At 36.4% G+C, this 21,672-nt stretch overlaps 3 protein-coding genes across 5 annotated transcripts; 2 read left to right on the top strand and 1 right to left on the bottom strand.

Annotated features, from left to right (window-relative positions):
* Nucleotides 1-795: 795 nt before the first annotated feature.
* Nucleotides 796-4,212, top strand: LOC110905092 (F-box protein PP2-A13). Its single transcript, XM_022150972.2, has 3 exons — nt 796-1,199; nt 1,285-1,403; nt 3,706-4,212. Exons 1-3 carry the CDS (start codon nt 873-875, stop codon nt 4,133-4,135), a joined length of 876 nt encoding a protein of 291 aa, XP_022006664.1. The 5' UTR covers nt 796-872; the 3' UTR covers nt 4,136-4,212.
* A 6,759-nt stretch (nt 4,213-10,971) lies between these two features.
* On the top strand, nt 10,972-15,085 carry LOC110905091 (F-box protein At4g00755). Of its 2 annotated transcripts, none has more exons than XM_022150971.2 (6): nt 10,972-11,127; nt 11,375-11,524; nt 12,102-12,515; nt 12,598-12,776; nt 13,534-13,652; nt 13,735-15,085. In XM_022150971.2, exons 2-6 carry the CDS (start codon nt 11,398-11,400, stop codon nt 14,018-14,020), a joined length of 1,125 nt encoding a protein of 374 aa, XP_022006663.1. In that variant the 5' UTR covers nt 10,972-11,127; nt 11,375-11,397; the 3' UTR covers nt 14,021-15,085. The 2 variants fall into 2 exon arrangements, with proteins under 2 accessions (XP_022006663.1, XP_035839464.1); XM_035983571.1 differs by having other exon boundaries at nt 11,117-11,215.
* On the bottom strand, nt 14,154-19,071 carry LOC110905090 (probable transcriptional regulator SLK2). 2 transcript variants are annotated; one of them, XM_022150969.2, is made up of 10 exons: nt 18,936-19,071; nt 17,597-18,379; nt 17,379-17,504; nt 17,229-17,277; nt 16,588-16,802; nt 16,428-16,496; nt 15,812-15,912; nt 15,646-15,739; nt 15,093-15,162; nt 14,154-14,990 (listed from the first exon to the last, which is right to left on the bottom strand). In XM_022150969.2, the coding sequence occupies exons 2-10, from the start codon at nt 18,368-18,370 to the stop codon at nt 14,326-14,328; spliced, it is 2,163 nt and encodes a 720-aa protein (XP_022006661.1). In that variant the 5' UTR covers nt 18,371-18,379; nt 18,936-19,071; the 3' UTR covers nt 14,154-14,325. The 2 variants fall into 2 exon arrangements, with proteins under 2 accessions (XP_022006661.1, XP_022006662.1); XM_022150970.2 differs by lacking the exon at nt 18,936-19,071 and adding an exon at nt 18,744-18,834.
* Between the last annotated feature and the right edge of the window lie 2,601 nt (nt 19,072-21,672).

Genomic DNA, 21,672 nt, shown 5'->3' with positions numbered 1-21,672 from the left:
CTTATAAGGGCCGGCTCGACTATTTTTGTGGCCTAAGGCGAAGTAAAAGCTTTTGGCCTTTTTTCCCAAAAAAACGTATGTAATTGAAAGTTAAACTTGAAGGACCCAAGTGTAATTATTTGAAAGATTGTGTTAAAATTTAAAAACAAGAAAAAAAAATGGAAGAAAATGGTGAAGCAGGGATTTGAACCCGGGTCTCACTAACATTAATACATACACAAAACCACTACACTACCAACCATCAATCTGTTGATAACCCACACACCCTAAAGGCCTAAACTTTTATAAATGGACTGTGGTTTCATCAAATCGTAGAGACCCTATAGTTTTGGTGGCTCAAGGCTCAAACCTCATTTGACTTGGGCTTGTGCCGGCCCTGATGCTTATACACCAATTCAGGAGAAAACCTAATAAATATGGGAAAACCCTTTGTAGGAATTGAACTCATGACATATTGATCCCAAAGTGTTATCTCACCCTTAAGATGTCACTAGACTATAAAGAGATGGACATACTATTATTATTAAGGATTCAACTGTTACCTTAATTTCTCTCTTTGCTTAATTGAATTTCAAAATAACAATAAAATAACGATAACAATACATCCACGCATAATTCAATGAAGATGTTGTTGTCTATTAGTTATTATGTTATAAAAAGTTAAAAGAAAATAATAAAAATTTTCTATAGATGTTAATATAATAAGTTTGCGTGATCCACATTTGCCAATAAATGTCTCTCGCCTCAACACTACCCTCCTTCCTTTTAAGTTATACATTTTACACTTTCTTACCAAAATCATCATAAGAGTATTATTATGGGTGTGTGACTTAGCTGCTCTAGAAAAAAATCTTCGCGTACTCCATTTATCTATGGGGTCTTGGTTATCTTCCGCTACCACCGACAGATCTCTAACGAGGAGCAGTGAACGACCGCTTGGTCTAGGAGACATCCCGGAGAACTGTCTGGCTATGGTTCTCGCTTACTTGGACCCGCCGGATATATGTAACTTGGCAAGAACTAGTCGGTCTTTTCACCGGGCCTCATCAGCCGACTTTATATGGGAACCAAAGCTGCCCGAAAACTACCGGATCCTCAGTGAGAAACTGATGTCATATAAAGGGAGTTGCGAGTGTTTGATCAAGAAAGAGATCTATGCTGGATTGTGTTGTCCTGTTCGCTTCTCCAGTGGTAGAAAGGTAGAACCATTTTCTCTCTAGCTTCTTGACTTTCAATTCACACATGGAGACTCCCTCAGTGGAGGTGCTTGATGATCATATGCAGGAAGTGTGGATGGATAAAGAAGGAGGAGGGATTTGCATGTTGGTTTCTTGGAAGGGGATGAAGATAACAGGCATTGATGATCGTAGATATTGGAGCTACATCCCCACCCTCCAATCAAGGTTTTTATCTTACTTCTATTAATTATCTAAAAACCAATAATAAATTATTTAAATTCATCATATCTTATGAACAAATTTTCTGTCACTGTGGTTTTCATAAAACCTAGTATATATATTTACAAGGATTTCATTATAGTTTGTATATAAATTAAAGGCGTGTATAAGTTTTTATAACATTATGAGTTTGAAAAGTGCGCATAACATTTTCTAGGTTAAGATATAATTATCATCAATTTGGGTCGAATTAAACCATTGTAATATCGAGTTCGAGTTAATTTTAGAACACGACTTGAGCTAGGTCGATCTGGTTGTATTTTCAAGCTAGAGCTTGAACTCAAGGTGGACGAATTAATCTATATTTTTAAGTTTGGCTTGACCCGATTATCATTACTAATTTGTTACATGTGTATATTATGATGGTCAATCGATATTCTCTATCATGAATTAAAATAGCAGGTGAAAGATAAACAAGATTTATTGAGAAAAATCCTATGTAATAAACTTTTTTTTTGAAAATTTTAGGGCATGTGATGTATATCTTTTCAAGTGTTTTATACCAAGAAAAAAAAATCAAAAAAACACCAAACGGTTTTTTTAAATAAACATGTTCTTTGTGTAACATGTGTGTAACACTAAACATGCTTGGAAACATGTATGATACATGCCCTATAATTTCATAAGAAAAAAATTGTTACATAGAGTTTCCTAAATTTTCTCAATAAGAGTGAGATTCTAGTGTATCCTAACCCTAACATTGCATTAACTAAAGCTTGATACATGAGATGATTTAAATTTTAAACGAATAGCTGAAGCTAGTCCTAGAGTCGATTTTTGTTCAGTATTTTCAATTGATATCCACCAGTTTGTGAGTTGTTATATGTACTAGATTACTCCTCTATTCTTACTCCTTTTTTCAAGACGAAAATAAAATTTTACAAGTTTATTTTTTAAAGAGTTAATTACATAGTTAGTCTCTGTGGTTTGCACAAAATAACATACCTAGGTACTAATAGTTTAAAATCACATTCTAGGGTATTAACTTTTCATTTTGTAACGTTTGGATGTATTAACGTTATTTGTAGGTTTAAAATCAGATTTTATTAGTACCTAAGTATATTATTTATGCAAACCACAGGGACTAACTATGTTAATACCCTAAAAGTTAATACCTTCAAACGTTATAAAATGAAAAGTTAATACCCTAGAAAGTGAATTTAAACTATTAGTACCTAAGTATGTTATTTTGTGCAAATCACAGGGACTAACTATGTAATTAACTCTTTTTTAAATCAATGATTAGGGGGTCGGGACGCCCCGTGATTTCCGCAAGATAACTTGTGAGATTATTTGTGGTTTATATTTTTCTGGTTTAACTTTAGTTGTTAAATCCATGAATATCACTTCATGAATAGTCAAAACATAAATTTATAGGGACATTATTATTGTGTGTGTATTAAATTGTAGAATAACTTCGACATTAAAAGAAGAAGCAACAGCTTGCAGATCATGAACCAAACTATAGAATTTTTATTAGTATATATTATTATTGTTGTTGTTGATGAGTAAATATGAATAGGAAATCTTAATTGTAATTCTACAATCACAAAAAAAAAAAAAAAAGAAAAAAAAAGAAGAAGAAGAAGAAGAAAACATATGTTAAAATAATGTAATATCTTTTTTGTTGCTCGTCGATTTATCTAAATAATGACTTAAAAACAATAATAAAATTTTAATTGAAAATTTATTTGTTCATTATATGTTATTTAAAAATACCCGATATAAAATTTTAATTGAAAATTTATTTGTTCATTATATGTTATTTAAAAATACCCGATATTATACGACAGCTCACAAATTTATTGCTCCCTATGGGCTGATATGATATCTAAATGAATCTTTTAGAAGTCAAAATGATATTTTTTTATTAAGTAATTAATTAATTTATACACAAGTATTTTCTAATATAAGGAATTTCTAGAAGAAATACCCAGTCAACAAGAATATATATAGTTAGGTTGGCTATAGTTTAAGTGATATCACATTTTGGGACGTTAAACTTTTCTTAATATTGTAATGTAATTGGTGTATTATTAATTATTTATTTATTTGCATGTTGAGTTATATCCCACACTCAACACTTAACCTTTCGTCCAAGATACTGAAATAATCTCAAAATAAATAAATTTGATTCTTTGGCATTTAGGTCATCATTAACGTAACTTTCTTGTTTGTATCGTTAACCTATGAAAGTTAAAATAAAAACATATTCTTTTACCACATTTTATTAACGTATTTCATGTAGATTTCACACTATCGCGTATCTCCATCAGATATGGTGGTTGGAAGTAGAAGGAGACGTGGATTTTGAACTTCCAGCGGGTAGGTACAGCCTTTACTTTCGTCTCAAACTCGGGAGACCATCCAACAAGCAATGCTCAACTACGACTCACCAAATCCATGGTTGGAACATCAAGCCCGTTCGGTTTCAATTTTCAGTATCCAACGGCGAGCATGCAACATCTGAACATTTTCTAAATGAGCAAGGGAAATGGTTGCGGTATCATGTTGGGGATTTTGTTATAGAGAACTCGTATAAACCTACTAAAATCAACTTCTCGATGACACAAATCGATTGTACTCATCAAAAAGGTGGTTTGTCCTTAGACTCGGTGTTCATATGCGACAATAAACTTGACATGCAAGAAATGTTATACCATGCTTGTAAGGATTGATTGCATAAGTTGTTTCATGTGTTTAAAGTTGGTTATGAAACGTTTAAATGTTATCAAAACATCATACCTTCATCAAATTAATATAAACCACTAAAGCCCATAACTCATGCAAAGTCGTTATTTTAGTTAGGACATGTAGAATAACTCATCTAATTAACATGTAGTTAAGAGTGGATTTTTTTTACTCCGTTAAATTTACTATTATAATGGTGTGAGTGTAAACTGATCAAACAATATACACAAATATTTTAGTTTTACTCTTCCTTGTTTGTAATGAACTTTTGCAGTTAGTTGAAAATTAAAATGAATAGTATATATGTCTCATGAATGCATGATTGATATTACATTTTTTTTTTTTTTTGAAAACTGAACTTCATTAAAACACCGCTAACGGTCCTCAAAACAAGGACCGAAGCAAACGATTACACCATATACAAAGGGAACAACTTCCAATCTTTCCAAGCCAAACTATTAAACTTGGACCTAGACCGAAGCCAAAGAAAAGATAAGGGCTTAACTTTAGCGACTAATTCTACCACTTGAGCCTCTTTGCCTTGGAAAATCTTTTCGTTGCGGGCGTTCCACAAAACCCACATCGTGACCATAACTATACCTTGAATAATCTTCGAAGCCTTTTTATTCCGACTACCCGAACCAACTGAAGCAGATCCGAAACATCAAAAGCATATATCGGATCCAACTTACACCACGCACCGATCGCTATCCAAACTCCAAACGAGCATCCACATCCTGTGAACATATGAAGGGTGGATTCTGCTGAAACATCGCAGAGCACGCAAAGATTATTAGGCAGCTGTACCTGTCTCTTTCGCAGAGCACGCAAAGATTATTAGGCAGCTGTACATGTCTCTTTTAAGGAAGCAGTTTTTGAATGTGGTAGTGATCGTGCTCCGGGCCCGGATGGTTTTAAATTATTTTTTCTTAAGAAATTTTGGGCCTTCTTTGAAGATGATTTTGTGAATTTGATGGAAGATTTTTATCATACGGGATCTATAAACCACGGGTATAGTGCGGCTTTTATTACTCTTATTCCCAAGGTTAAAAATCCGGTTGGTTTAACGGATTATAGGCCAATCACTTTGATTGGTATTATCTCTAAGGTCATCTCAAAGATTTTGGCGAATCGTATTAAAAAGGTTATGGACTTTCTTATTTCGGAAAACCAAAGTGGTTTTTTGTCGGATCGATTTATTTTAGATGGCCCTTTAATCATCAATGAAGTTATGGCGTGGTTGAAGAAAAAAGGGGGAAAAGCTTTTATGTTCAAGATTGATTTTCAGAAAGCGTATGACAATGTGGATTGGGGTTTTTTGAATTCTATTATGCAACAAATGGAATTTCTGGATAGGTGGTGCCTTTGGATAGATGGGATCCTCAAATCGGCGCGTTCCTCGGTTTTAGTGAACGGGTCACCCACTTATATTTTTCAATGTGAAAAAGGATTGAGACAAGCGATCCTTTGTCTCCTTTTCTTTTTCTTCTTGTCATGGAAGCATTCACGAGCCTTATTGACAAGGCTTCGGATAACGGGGTTTTTGAAGGTTTAAAGATTGGTAATCACGTGCCTACTCTCTCTCATCTCCTATACGAGGACGACGCCCTCATTGTGGGGAAGTGGTCCTTGGATAATTGCAAAAATATGATCCAGATTCTTAGGATTTTTCACCTTTGCTCCGGGTTAAAAATTAATTTGCAAAAGTCAAACATCTTTGGTATCAATGCCGAGGAAGAGAAGGTTAAAGTTTTGGCAGATATTTGCGGGTGTAAACATGGGTCCGTTCCCTTTCCCTTTGACTACCTTGGTATTAAAGTTGGAGCCAATATGAATCGAATCCGCAATTGGGACCCGGTGATCGATAAATATAAATCCCGTTTGAAGTTGTGGAAAGCTAAGTCCCTTTCTTTTGGTGGGCGTCTCATCCTTATTAAATCAATTTTGTCTAGTCTCCCGATTTATTATATGTCTATTTATAAGGCCCCGGTCAAAGTTCTTGAAGATAAGACGTAGCAAAGTAGATGAATTGGATAACGGTAAGTTTGGTACTTCGGTTAGCGAGTCATTTTATGAAATAAGTCATAACCGTATTATGTAATAGTAGTTTAATCTAAAGAGTGAATTGCAAGAATTGTCCTTTATCTTTATACCCATTTGCAGGCGTTGTCCTTTATGTTTAAAATTGACGAGTTTTGTCCTTTATGTTTTCAAATCATACATGTTTTGTCCTTTAGCCCTAACCCAGTTAGATTTTTCTGTCAAATCTGATCATGTGCAATGCACATGAGGGTAAAATTGTCTTTTCACCCTTATCCTTCTCTACTGTTATCCCTCTCTACATGTGTCCATCCCTACCACAACAAACAACCGCCACCAACACCCCTCTTTTTACATTTGTTCCCCACCGCACCACTCACAACCACCTCCCACCAACCACCACAAACAACCGCCACCCTCTACCCCCTCTCTCTACATCAATTCTCCACTGCCCCACCACACCACTCGCAATCACCACCCACTGCCCCAGATTTGAGGATGAGAAGAAAGGCAGCGGCGGCCACCGCCAGATCTATGGTAGGGTTAAAACGACCACCTCCCTCGATTTGACTATCTGAGAGATATGTTGGTTCGTCTCTTAACCCGATCGCTCTGTATTCAGTTCGTTCCCTAGATCTGAGATAGATATGGTGATTCGGATGTGGTTAACTGCGAATTGGTATCTCATGAATTTGTGTCTTGATTTGACTTTGGTCAGATTTAAGAGAAACTACGAGGACTGATGAATTTGTGTATTGATTTGAATTTAAGATGTGGGATTTGATTGTTCATCGTTTGGGGGTTTAGGATAGAGAAGGGGAGATGGGTGGGTTTCATTGTTAAATTTTGTTATTGGGTTACTGTTGGGAGAGAGAGACTTTGAGTGGGTTGGGTTGTAGGTGATAGCAGTAGGTGGTGGTAAGTGTTGGCGGTAAGGTGGATGGTGGTGATAGATGGTTTATGGTGATGGTTAAGTAATTATATAGATTACAGAGAGGGAATGAGAAAGTATCTTAATATAATTTTTTTATTAAATTAATCTTTTTTTTTTTATTTTTAAAGTTACTTACATAATTAGTCCTTTTAAAGGTGAAATGACAAAAATGCCCTCATATGTAAGGCATATGACCATATTTAACAGAAAAAATTAACTGGGTTAGAGTTAAAGGACAAAACGTGTATGATTTGAAAACATAAAGGACAAAACCCGTCAATTTAAACATAAAGGACAGCGCCTGCAAATGGGTATAAAGATAAAGGACAATCCTTGCAATTCACTCTATAAAATTTATTCGTAGTTCATTTGACATATTCAACCCAACCCATGCATTTAATCGTACTTAACTTCAGCGTATACTTTTTTTATTTGATTTCGTCCCTATAACTCTTTCACCATGAAGATTAATAGCTTGTACATTACCTTGTGGGCGTTGTCCAAATAGGAGGTGTACAAATCAGTTAATTTCAATAATTGGTTCGGGTAATCGGTTATACCGGTTAATTTAACTTTTGACTTTAATTGATTATTTTTTTGACTGGTTCGGTTAATTAAACAGTTTCCGCTAGGTTTCTTTCCTTTTTTTCGGAATAACCGGTTGTTATACTAAATATTTATAATCGGTTACTAACTAATGGTTAAAATTAACTACTAACCGGTTAATAACCGGTTTCGGTTAATTAACCAGTTTTTTTGTCCACCTCTAGTTAGAGGTGCACAAACCGGGTTTTTCCAATACCCGGTTCCAGTTATAGAACCAAATCCGGGCATGGTCGGGTATCACTTAAACCGGGTATTGCAAGAACCGGTTCCGGTTTCGGTTTTGGTTCCTAGCATTAAAAAACGGATTTTTTCAATACCCGGTTCCGGGTATGGTCGGGTATCACTTATACCGGGTATTAAAAGAACCGGTTCCGGTTCCTAGCATAAAAAACCATACCGAGTATACCCGGTTTCGGGTCAGGTATGAAACTAGTTCTTCAAAAACCGTTAAAACCAGGTATTAATAAACCAGGCATTTCGAGTATTGAAAAAAACTGCTTCGAATCTCTGATGGCCAAGTTTTAATTTTATGTTGTAGACAAAACATACTTCTAAGATGGCTAAACTTTTATTTTTGTTGCAAAAGATGCTCAAATGATAAATAAACAGTATGGATGGGTGTTATGGATTTTATTTTAAGGTTTAAACTTAAAAATATGGATATGTTTGTTATTTTGAGTTAGCTCACATGTTAAAACTTAAAAATATGGAGATGTTTATTATTTTGAGTAAGCTCACAGTAAAGAAAGAGTAGTACATTATAGATTCACACTTTAATGTATATAAATTCATATGGTCAAGTTATTCTACGAAGGCTCCTAATTGTAAGAAGTGTAAGAAGGATTTATAAAATGACAAGTGTCATACCCCCCCCCCACACACACACACAAAAAAAACTATACCTCGTCAAAAAAAACCCCCAAAAAACCTAACCCCTACCCCCCAAAAACCTAAAAGAAAACTAACCCCGCCAGGTGAAAACATGAGTCTTTACAAAGAAAGGATCAGGTATGATTCTGGGTAAAAAAAAAAAAAAAAAACCGGTTTTTTTAATACCCCGGTTCTTTTTTCCGGTTCCAGTTTTTTTTTTTTTTTTTTTTTTTTTTGCACCTCTACCTCTAGTTGTGCATTGGAAAGGTCCAGTCCAGGTGAAAACATGAGTCTTTACAAAGAAAGGCCCATTAGGAAAAAACTGAGGCCCGCCAAACATATGGACCAAAAAGATATAACTTTAGACCCATTCTAATCATTAAGGGTTGTTACTTCTTAACAAGAAAATTTTAAAAAATATATATATTTAAACAATATGAGACAACATTTAACAAGAAAAATTAAAAGATATATATTCAAACAATATGAGACTAGGTCTTTGGGGTTTTATAGGTCTTTGGATTTGTTTTGTTTTACATATATGGGGCATGTCCTGTATATGAACTAGTGTGGAACACATCCTCACTACTTGTACTTTATTGCGGTTGCATTTTAATAGAATCACCGGGGTAACCCTTTACCCAAAAAAAAAACAATATGAGACAACATGATTCGTTGTTGATGCATTTACTTGCTTAGCAATAAGATTTGATGGTTGTTGCTTCCTTACGCACACACATCATGACTGTGACCGTGGACACTAGGCGTAATGTTTGGTATGAGCTCAGTTGTTACCGACGGTTAGTCCAGTTCAGTAAGAATTTGTTGCTACCGAATGCTCGATGGTGTAATACCCATCTCGTAATAAAACAACGCATATAGATCACGGAGATTTGGACAAGAAAAATAGGAAGCCTAGCCTAGTGGCATCTTGGTGGTGGGATAAGGCTTTGGGACCAATAGGTCTTGGGTTCGATTCCCACAAGGGGGTTTTCCCATGTTTATTGGGTTTCCTTCTGAATTGGTGTGGCATTATGCCTAGTGGAGATGGATATGATCGGGTGGTTCCTCTGGTGGCACGATGATACTCCAGTGGTCCTTCAGTGATCCAAATTTGCCGTTCCAAAAAAAAAAAAAAAAAAAAAAAAAGAAAGAAAGTTGAATGACTAAAAGAGCAAAAAAACATACTAAAGTATGAGATAGTTTTTAGTTGTGCACATTAAGAAAAGAAAAAAAAATAGTTCTTTTTTTATTTAAAATTTTGTAACCTGTAAAAATTGTTGCGACACTTAATTCTTCCACTATATTTGCATAGTTATGTAAAAATTGTGTTTAATATTTAGCTTTGAGCAGGTCTGGCAATAAAAAAAAAATGGTTTATTAATACAAAAAGAGGTACAACCAAGCTTTATACAAAATATTTTTAAAATAGAAGGATAAGGTGACATATTATAAAATTCTTTTTGAATGAAGGTGCTCATCTAATTTTGTTGACAATTGAAACGGGAAAAAGGGACATCGAGTGAAAACGAAATAAAGAGGGAATATTATGGAATAGAAAACGATGGGCAGACATTAACACCAACTTACGAAAACGAGTAATCTCTTGTTTCGCTGTCAAATCTATGGTACTATTTTAATTTATATTAACACATTTTAGTATTATGGTATCTTTAATGTACGGTTATAAACATAGACAAAAGATCAAATACGAATACCCTTATCATACAAAACGTATGAGTAGAATAAAGTAATTATCAAAATTACCCTACAAATGATCATGTAGGGTAATTTTGATCTTATATGGAAATTTTGTAAAATGTTCTTGTAAGTAAATTTTGATCTTGTAGAGTAATTTTGTTCGTAATTACTAATTACTCTACAAATAATCTTATAGAGTAGTTTTGAATTGTATGTTGTTTGATAAACTTGTAGAGTAATTTTAATACACTTGTAGAGTAATTTTGATAATTTCCCTACAAAATCATTTTACAAAATTACTCTACAAGATCAAAATTTCTTGTAGAGTAATTTTGATAATTACACTATGAGCAAATAATTACGAAAATATCACCGCATTTTCTTTTTCACGTCTTTCGTACGTTTTGTACAATAAGACACTACGTGAATTAACTCTATAAACACATTAGTTTACAAAACCAAGTTTATGAAACAATCTCACCGAGACCTTCAAACCGGGTCCAAATTGAGTAGAATGTTTCAGATTTTTACTATTTATCTATAATTAAGAAGGAACCTGATCACTTAAAATTAAAATTATTGAACACATAATTCAAACCACAACAATGTCAGATTAAAAAATATATATAATTGAATTGATAGAGATAATGAAGAAAAAGAAAGGCGAGAAAAAATAGTTTGGATGAGATTCAGAAACAACAACAAATTATTAATTGATCTTTTTGGCTTCACTCCTCCCATCACCATCACCTTCACCTTCACCTTCATCATCATCACAATCAACAAAACCTGTGGCTCCATTGGTCTTCGCACAACCGCATCGATCTGGTTCGCACTCTCCTCCCCAATTGTATCTGTATCTGTATCTATATCTATATCTATTCCCCCTAATTTACACTACCATTCTTTCATCTAGGTTTCTTATTCTAATTATAACAATTGTATCTACGTTTATGTTTTTTTTAAGCTGTATATTCCCTATTTGTGTTTCAGAATTGCCTTAACACGCATTAATACACACCACTAGTTCATTGATTAGGTTTAGGTATATTTATTTAACTATTTTTCTCTGCAGATTAACCGCTAGGGTTTGAATTGATGGAGGATTGCTGTGATTTTATACAATGGCTTGGAGTTGATATGTCTATGCAGATACTCATGTGTTTGGACAATCCGACCGATCTTGTTCGCGTTAGTGCGGTTTCAACCGCTTGGCGTCACTTTGGTGAGTTCACAAATCAATCCTTGCATCTAGGGGTGCAAACGAGCCGAGCTACTCGCGAGCTACTCTAGCTCGGCTCGAAAAAAAGCTCGAACGAGCCGAGCTTAAACGAGCTCGAGCTCGAGCCCGAGCCTAAAAACAAGCTCGTTTAGTAAACGAGCCCGAGCCCGAGCTTCGCTTCGCGAGCCTAATCGAGCTTTCTATTTATATATATTTTCTATTAATATATTAAACATATATTTATATAATAATAATTACCATTTATATAAATATAAAAAATTACTAAATTATATATATAATAATTATTATTATTAATATAAATTAATTAAAAAATACTAAACGAGTCGAGCTCGAGCCGAGCTCGAGCTTGAAGAATTACATTCGAGCCGAACTCGAGCTTCAGAAATAAAGCTCGAATCGAGCCGAGCTCGAGCTCGAGCTTTCATATGTTAAACGAGCTCGAGCTCGAGCCTGGTCGAGCTCGGGCTCGGCTCGGCTCGGCTCGTTTGCACCCCTGTTGCATCAGTATAAGATTTCACATGGTTATATGTAGTTGATTGTAACATGTAAACAATTGCAGTCATCATGAATGGGCTTTCTAAGCAGCTTTGCATAAGAATGTTTCCTGAGGTATCAAGTATCGCTCATGTTGTAGAACTGCACGACAGGATAGAGCCGCTGCAGATTAGGTATGAAACGCCTATGGACTGGCCATGTTTGGAACGAGAAAACAGAGTGTATGCGTTATTAGCAAGGGGTTTTACGTCTTTTGTGAGAAAAGATTGCTTATTAGAAGCGATTGTTGCGTCTAGCACGGATAACTACCCTCAAGAAAGCATCCATAACACGTTAGAACCAGGTGACAGGGTTGACCAAAGGGCTTCTTACTGGTCAAGTGAAGGTGCGGTTGATCCTTCGGTTCCGGAAACATTAGTTTATAAGCTGACTGCGAATCTGTGCGTGATTACTGAGATCCACATACATCCGTTTCAAGGTTAAAACTGGAATTTGTCAATAGTCAAATTATAGATAGTGCTAGGGCCACTGTACTGACAATAGTTTTGTTGGTCTGCCAGCGTATTTTCAATTTGGTTTTCCGATTTACTCTGCTAAAGCTGTGCGCTTTCGGTTGGGTCATCTGAAGCCTGCTTATGAATTTGGAAACGATACTAAAAACAAGCCTTCACCTGCTCTGAGGTTTATCAATGAGAATGTTGTCTGGACTTATACATCTCCATCATTTCCAATGGCACATGTGAGTTGAATTCTTATCAGTTGGCCATAGGGTTGTAAACGAACCAAACGTTCAGCGAACAGTTCGTGAACCGTTCGGCGGGAAGCTCGTTTATGTCCGTTCGATTAGCTTAACGAACGAACACTAACAAAAAATTTCGTTCGGCTAGCTTAGCGAACGAACACGAACACATATCTCGTTCATGTTCGCTTGATTGTATTAAAAAATAATAAATAATAAACCTTTTATCTAAACATATTGAAAACTTGAAACCCTATTTTTCTAAGTTAGCTAAAATTTGGACATTCTAAGCCATTTTTTGGGATAATTATGTGCAAGTTAATTAAACTTGATTCGTTATTTGGTGGTTTAGTAGACTTCTTGTGTTTTGGTTTATCATTTGATGGTTGTGTTTAACTACTTATATAATGTTTATGGATAACAATGTTTTTATTTTTTATTTTCAAGTTAAATGTTCGTTTTCGTTCGTTTTATTTCCTTGCATTCGTTTGTGTTCGAGATTAGTGTTCACGAACTGTTCGTGAACAACTGAATTTTCTTAACGAACGAACACGAACGTAAACTTATGTTCGGTTTGCGTTCGTGAACAGTTCGTGAACATGTTAATTTCCTTAACGAACGAACACGAACATGACCTTGTTCGTGATCGTTCGGTTCGTTTACAGCCCTAGTTGGCCATCTTTGTCTTCTTGCTTTATGCATTCAAGTTGTGTGTGTGTGTGTGTGTTTAATTTGAGGCTCTTTTAATCATGAACAGGAAAGCTGTCTGCAAACGTTTAAACTACCGGAACCTGCTTTATGTATCGGAGGGTACATGCAGATAGAGTTGCTGGGTAGGGTTCAGAAACAAGAAATGGATGAAAAATACTACATATGGTAGGTTACTAAGTTCTTTATCACCTCGTTGAAATCGATACGATTTTATTAAAAAATGATAAACTCGTGTGATTTGATGCAGCGTGTGTCATGTGCAAGTCGTAGGACGGCCTCTTTCACCTGCATTTGATGTGGATATTATAGATCCGAGAGGAAAGTGTACCCTAAAATACTACCCGGATGCAGATTATTGTTGTTCCCCCGTAAAATCTGAAGGTGAAGCAAGTAGCAGTCCATCACGTTTTCGTTCATTCACCGCAAGTATAAGAGGTTGGGAACAGATGATTCTCAACACGTTACTTGGCGGCGGAGTGGTGGTTGGGAACGATGATGATTCAGATGATGATGACGCCGTTGGTATAGTTTAAACTTTTTTTTTTATAAACGAAGTAGCAAAATAACAAAATTCCCTTTTTTATATAAGATCATGCTGTGTTAGTTGTTAACAGTATGTGGATTTACAAATAATCGAGATCGTTTTTTTCGGGTCATGTATGCAAGGAAACTCAAACTCATAGATTGCATTTGCATTCAGCCATTCACCATGAAAACACAAGCCCACATAACCACCAACTCCATCCATAGCTCAACAGTTAAAAACGAAAAAAAAACTATACAACCAAACATTCTCAAAACCAAGTTCCCATGTTCATCGTTCACGGGTCGGGTCGGGTCATGCTTTCCACCCATACCCCAAACCGTCTTCAGTTTCATTGTTAAAAAACTCACTGGCTATATCCTGGAAAATGTCTGATACATGAGGCAGATCAGCTGATTTGTCACCACCACCTGCCGCACAAGAGTCGCTATGTGAACCTGATCCGGCTTTAAAACTGTTGCTTCTGGTTGGACCACCACCACCACCACTCTGTCCTGAGATAGACGGTTTCGGTTTCGCCCCTCCATCGGTCATACCCTTGAGCACTTGCTGAATCATGTGATGTTGTGCCACCTGACCACCACCTTGAGAAGACGATTGCTGGTTGTTCTGCTGGGCTTGGAATACGCCACTCGAAAACCGCTGATACCCAACTGGAATACTGCTGCTGTTAATCTGCAACGGCTGACCTTGAATCGGAGATCTGTTCTGAATGGAGTTATTAAAAGAGGAGTTTGAATTCATCGAGTTTTGTCTCAACAGGGTATTCTGGTAATTTGAATGTGCAAGCGCTCCTCGGCTACCCAGTTGAAAATTATTGTTCATTGCGCTGATAACCCCCGGCTGTAATCCAACAAGACCACCGAGGGCATTTCTGTCATTTGGGATGATGACGCCACGACTATCCGACATCTGCAATTTAGTTACACTTGTCTGTCTAGGGAACCTTCTCAGGGCCTCTGTAACATAGAATAATATAGTTGGTTTTCAATTTTTCGTATTTGTTAATGATATTTCAATACAAAATATGATGTCGATGAACAAGTTAATTGAATTATTACCAATGGGGCCGATATTGGTTTGTTGGGTGAAATCCATCAAGTCTTTCATGCTATTGACAACTTCAGCAATCTGACAATGAAAGAAAACAATATGAAATACCGAATACGCCCAACTTTGGTACAAACAAGAGTTGAAATATAAGTAACTAGACTTATATTTTTGAGTTAAATGCCATTTTAGTCCCTGTGGTTTGGGCCATTTTGCCAGTTTAGTCCAAAGGTTTCATTTTTAACCTGTGGGTCCAAAAAGGTTTCACAGTTGCCATTTTAGTCCACTTGGTTAACTTCATCCATTTTTTCTGTTAAACGAGAAGGCCAATTCGGTCATTTTGTATGTAATTCTGTTAACTAAAAGGGCAATTCAGCCATATAAAATGACCAAATTGGCCTTACCGTTAACAGAAAAAATGGATGAAGTTAACCAAGTAGACTAAAATGGCAACTGTGAAACCTTTTTGGACCCACAGGTTAAAAATGAAACCTTTGGACTAAACTGGCAAAATGGCCCAAACCACAGGGACTAAAATGGCATTTAACTCTATATTTTTTTTACCTGCAAGGACCTCACATATCTTTTAGTAAATCCTAAATCGTTTAACGACTGTAAGTCCAAGCTCCTGGCAAGCTGCCGCCCAGCTGTGACAAGCCTGAATACGAATAAACAATCAACCATCAAACTTATATTAGAATGTCAACGACAGCGTTGAATCAACACTTACATATTGCTGCTTGTCTGCAAATCTTGCTGGGAAACCCCACCTGACCCACTTTCAGCGATAGTAGACTGCCATTTCTGAGCAACTTCTAACAACTGATTCACCTGAAATATACAAAAATTTGCTTAATAAATATGCAAAAAGAGACCGTCATAGATAATAGAGTGAATTTCAAGGATTGTCCTTTATCTTTATACTCATTTTCAGGCGCTGTCCTTTATGTTCAAAATTGACGAGTTTTGTCCTTTATGTTTTCATATCATACACGTTTTGTCCTTTAAGCCTAACCCAGTTAGATTTTTCAGTTAAATTTGGTCATGTGCAAAAGGGCATTTTTGTCAATTCAAAGGTTGCAGAAGCTTTGAATGTAAATCTGCTGTTGAACTTACCTTTGAATTAACAAAAATGCCCTCATATGCAAAGCATATGACCAAATTTAACTGAAAAAACTAACTGGGTTAGCCTAAAGGACAAAACGTGTATGATATGAAAACATAAAGGACAAAACTCGTCAATTTTGAATATAAAGGACAGTGCCTGAAAATGGGTATAAAGATTAAGGACAATCCTTGAAATTCAATCTAAATAATATATTTATATTCAAGAAAGAAAATGCTACCTGCGGAGCAACTAGTCTGCGAGGAAGAAGCTCCTCATGGCGGCGTGAACAGAATTCCCAACTTAGTATCTAAAAGTTGTTTAACAGTGTCGGTTCCGAATCAGTTATGTTGTATTAGAATACAGGAAACAGAGTAATCGGATTAAGATGAATGATCAACCTTTAAATCAGGGGTGAAAATAACTTTAAGCCGGCCTTCATGAACCACATGTAGTTGCTCGTAAACACTTTCTTGAATTGCTTTTCCATATTCCAACATCATGATTCCAGACGCAAATCTACATTCCCGAGGCAAGTCCAGAAACCATAGCTCGTCGATCACACCACTACCAAATTTGATTTCATTAAGCCTAGGCAATACTTCAAATGCCGCCTCTGCCAAAATACACGACAAAAAGGAATATAAGATATCATAACCACATCTATAATTCAAAAACTTTGGATAATATATGATTAATGAGTTAATTGCCTGATGGTCCCTGTGGTTTCACGTTTTTTCACGTTTAGTCCCCACCTTTTGAAAATAGCAAGTATGCTTCCTATGGTTTGTCATTTTGTTACTCGGATAGCCCCCTGAGTAGATGTCAGTTAGTTTGAAAATAGCAGGTATGCTCCCTATGGTTTGTCATTTTGTTACTCGGATAGTCCCCAGAGTATATGTCAGGGGACTATCAGAGTAACAAAATGACAAACCATAGGGAGCATACCTGCTATTTTCAAAAGATGGGGACTAAACGTGAAAAAACGTGAAACCACAGGGACCATCCGGGCAATTAACTCTATATGATATGAATTACATACCAAATCCTCTTCCGGATTTTGACCCACAGATGCTACACTGCCATAGATCCTACAGAAGCAACAAAGGAAAAATCGTATAATTATATCATATAAATAAACTACATGGTATTTAATCGTTTGAATGTTTTCGTGTATTTAAAAAGCACTTACTGTCGTTGCAGGAGGAAATGCACCTAACGGGTGATGCCCAACATTATTATGTACAGACAAGCACCACCTTTGTTTCGCACGTGGAGAATAATACTCCGCCACAAACTTCCGCCAGTAAGTTATATCCTATAAGCAAAAGTTACATTGCACTTAAGAACAAAGATTAACAAAAAACGGGAATGAAAAGCGCAATATTATATTCTTGATAATCAACTCACAGCTGGACGTTGACGCTGATGATACAAGTATTGCATCAGTCTTCGTGAACACACGCCACTATCATAGGGTCGGTTGACTGCAGCAGCAGGTTGTTGAACATTTTGCCTAGAATGCAGCATCTGCTGCTGAAGCAAGTGAGCCCGCTGCACAGGTGGCAACGACTGCAGCAACTGTTGTTGCTGATACAAAGCTTGCAACTGGTGATTCGGGCTTTGCAACTGCATTGACTCCTGTCTTTGCAACATCTGTCTCAAAGTTTGCTGCTGCAAGATATCTTCCTGCTTGATATCAATCCGAGGCTTCTTTTGCAAATGATATGCGTTATCATGCGACCCGTGAAACATTGAACTCGGCCCAACTCTTGGATTAGGCAACGATGTGGCAGTAGAACCTCCTTGTTGAAGACCCTGTTGACTAGACGGCCCGTCTATAACAGTCGACCCGGAAATACTAATATTATTAGAATTAAACGATAACGGTGACGCAGGAAACCGTACATAAGATTCCGTGTTGATACTCGCACTTTGTTTGAAAGATGGAGTACCCCCCGAAAGCCCCGAGTTAGCATCTGTAACCAACGAACCAGGCCCGGATCCACCCATATTATCCATAACCGGATTACTCAGCTCCCCAGACACCGGAACCATGTTCGGGTACATATTCTGAGAAACTAAATTCGGATTCACATACGCGCTTAAATGTGAATTTCTTACAGCTTGAGGCTGCTCATCCCCTTCAAAGAAGATTCCAGAACTTGGTGAAGAATGCACCATTCTTCTTTTCTATATCAACAAATTTTAATACCAACAATCAGATTAATATAAATATAAATATAATTATAATATTAAATTTCTAACAAAAGACACCAAAAAACTTTTCAATATCACTAACTTCACCAACACTATGAATAAAAAACTCAAACAAAGATAAAATGAAAAAACAAAATTTGGAATTCAGAAACCCTAATTTGAAAAAACAAAATGAAAAACCCTAATTTATTCACTCATAGCGTGCTGACAAAGAAAACACTGACATTAAGCAGAAAAATATCCAAATTAACCGCCTAATAACCCGTAATAACAATCAGATATCATAATTTCAACAAGCAATTTCATCACATTTCATTAAAAACCGAAGAAATCGAACCGAAATTCTCGTAATCTGTCTGCATAAAAATGCGAGAATATTAAAAACCCTAAGAAAACCCACTGGTATCCTAAAATTCAAACAAAAAATCAGCAGAGTAATCAAAACGAAAAGAGATTTCGTGATTTAACAGTTCAATTGATGATCAGATGATTAAAATTGAGGATAATAAAAAATAGTTGACAATCTTACCCCTATGCAAAAGAGTGAAGAAACATTGATCGGAAGTGTGGGTGGGAGATTATATACCTAGCGGGATGAGTGACCGGCTAGTGACGGTTTCTAACCCTACCGGATTGCCTATAGGAGGTCGTCTCATCTGCTATACATATATATGTTTAAAGAATATATGTATTTCGGTTACAGAAAAATCATTAGGACTAATGACAAGACTATAAACTATAAACACTCTCATTGGATTAATTTCAAGTGGTTTGGTGATTGTTAAATTCATGTTTTTCTTTTTTTTTTTTAATTTAACGCATTGTGTTACGAAATGGATAACTATTTTTTAACCCACTTATTTATATATTTGTTTATGGAAAAATATATAAAGTTGATATGGTCAAACGAGTGCGAGCAATATGATTAAAATATTATTAGCGGTGTAAACTAGAATTTGTGATTTAATTGATACTTGGTGACAAAGGTAACTATTAATTATATTATAATATAAAGTTATTGGATTTTATCACTCTAACTATTGGATATTGGCGTCACTCCACATGTGAACATTTCTTAGTGTTTGACTTGTGTTATTGGTGATATTAGGCTAACACTTTGTGAATTACTAATGACTACATGTGAATCTGCTCCTAAAAGAGAAAAGGGAGCCAAAATCCACTCAACTGGAGTGACACAATGTAACACCCCGTGTTTTCGAATGTCAAAGTCCAAGTCAACTTTGACTTCTTTGACTATTAATGTTCTTTTTATTTTTGTATTATGTGGAGTAAGTGTTGTATAAATGAAATTATCAAATGTTTAGTCAATGCGACCGATCTACGACTGTGAATGATAGGAAGTAACAATGCGATAAAGTTAACTAATCAGTAATCAAGCCAATCTAACAATCACCGAACTCGAGACTCGAATTATGCGAATTTTGGTATTGTTATACGTGTGTGTGTGCCTTATGTGTTACTTGTGAGTGTTTACCTTATGTTTGGTGTGGTATTCAAGCGAATCAATCGAAAATCAAACCAAAACTCGAAAAGCAATCGAACTCAATCAAAACCGACATCGAAACGTGAAATGTAGATGCTTGTATGTAGATATAGTGGTTGGGATTAAAAGTAATCTGACTAGGAACTCTATCGTATTCGTATCATCGTCCATCGAAATCGAAACGCCGAAAATCGTCGCAAAATACTCAAAAGTGTGTCGCGGATCGAACAGGAGGCATCCTGATCGAACAGGCCAGCCGATCGGCTAGCATCTTGCCAGCCGATCGAGCAGCCCATTCGATCGGAGCTCCTGGCCGATCGGCTGCCACTTTCCCCTTTTGGAAGCCTATAAATAGGGTTGTCCTTGTCTTCATTTCCACTTTTGGAAAGTTCTGACCGGCCAGCTCCTATTCTTCACCTTTTCTCGGATTTCTCTCAATCCCGGTAAGTTCTCGCTCTAATCCTTGTACGATTTTGATCATTACATGATTCTACATCTTTCTATCTTTCAAATCTTGGATTCTAACCGTGAAATCACCAAGATCTAGGTGTTCTTGGGTGATGTCATCATGGTGTTCTTGAAGAACACCAAACTTTGACCTTATTCAACCATGAATAGCTTAGATCTGACTGATTTCCACATAAACAAACTAAGATTCTTATAAATCTTAACATTTTTATGAATGATTTCCAACTTTCTTCAACCTTTTTACATCCGAAACCATAAAACTGGTAGAAACGAAGCTTGAACCGGCTAACTAATCATTCTAACAGTTAAGAGGGTTAAGATTCGGATTCTAGGTACAAGGTTCACCGACAATGGGTTAAACTCTAAACCAACGTTCCAAACCGTTCACCGGCCGGACTTGGGTGATTCCTGTCCGAGCCAAAGAAGCAAGTAGGGACGGAGGATATCATAGTTCAACTCGTTGTCAAGTTACCTTAAAAGAATGACAAACAATCAAACAACCAAGTGTTAGACGGAAGGCCGACCAGGTCAGAAATGTTGGCCGAACGGCTAGGCTGTTCAAATAGCCCATAACCAATCACTGTGAGTATACTCGATCCCTTTTTGCTTTTAGCACTTTTGGGTGTTACATACGTTACCTATCAAATCACAATCAAACACAAACTATTTGAACGCTGACCAATTGCATGTGCTACTTGACTAAATGAATGTTGTTTATTATGTTTACACGTGGAGTGCTATCTACCTGCCTTAGCAACATAGTACTATAGTTTGGACTCAGCACCCGTTCACACGGGGGTTGTTAAGGACAATTACTTGCATGGATTACGGTGGTAATCATGTATTGCGAACCGTCTCGGACGGTCAACCCGCAGTCGTTGGTACCGATGGTCCCATGTCGATAATTAACATGCTTCGTTTTCCTCTGTGTACGTGCCTGGTTATGCGTAAACTATTCGAACTCTATATGCTAATATTAAACTTGTGTGCTCACCTTTACATTATATGTATTGACTTTATTTTAACGTATGTGACAGGTGTTTAAGATGCATTCTTGTTAGGGGAGCGAGGCTAGAATAAAGCTCTAGAGGCCAATGAATAGTTGTAGGAAGTGGTCTACCTAGGGGTCTCTAGAAGCTAATAAACAATTGCCATGGAGCCGTTGGAGTTGTCCGATTAAGGGTCTATGGCATTAGCTGTCTGTAGATCTTGTCCGGATAAGTCTTGATGAGCTTCAAGCAGTACTTTATTCATTTGGTTTGTAATAATTGAATCTGAGTTGTCGGAACGGAAT

Source organism: Helianthus annuus, chromosome 14 (assembly GCF_002127325.2).
Source record: "Helianthus annuus cultivar XRQ/B chromosome 14, HanXRQr2.0-SUNRISE, whole genome shotgun sequence".
NCBI classification, from domain to species: Eukaryota; Viridiplantae; Streptophyta; class Magnoliopsida; order Asterales; family Asteraceae; genus Helianthus; species Helianthus annuus.
The sequence above is the reverse complement of the archived record's forward strand: the minus strand, read 5'-3'. Positions and strand labels throughout refer to the sequence as shown.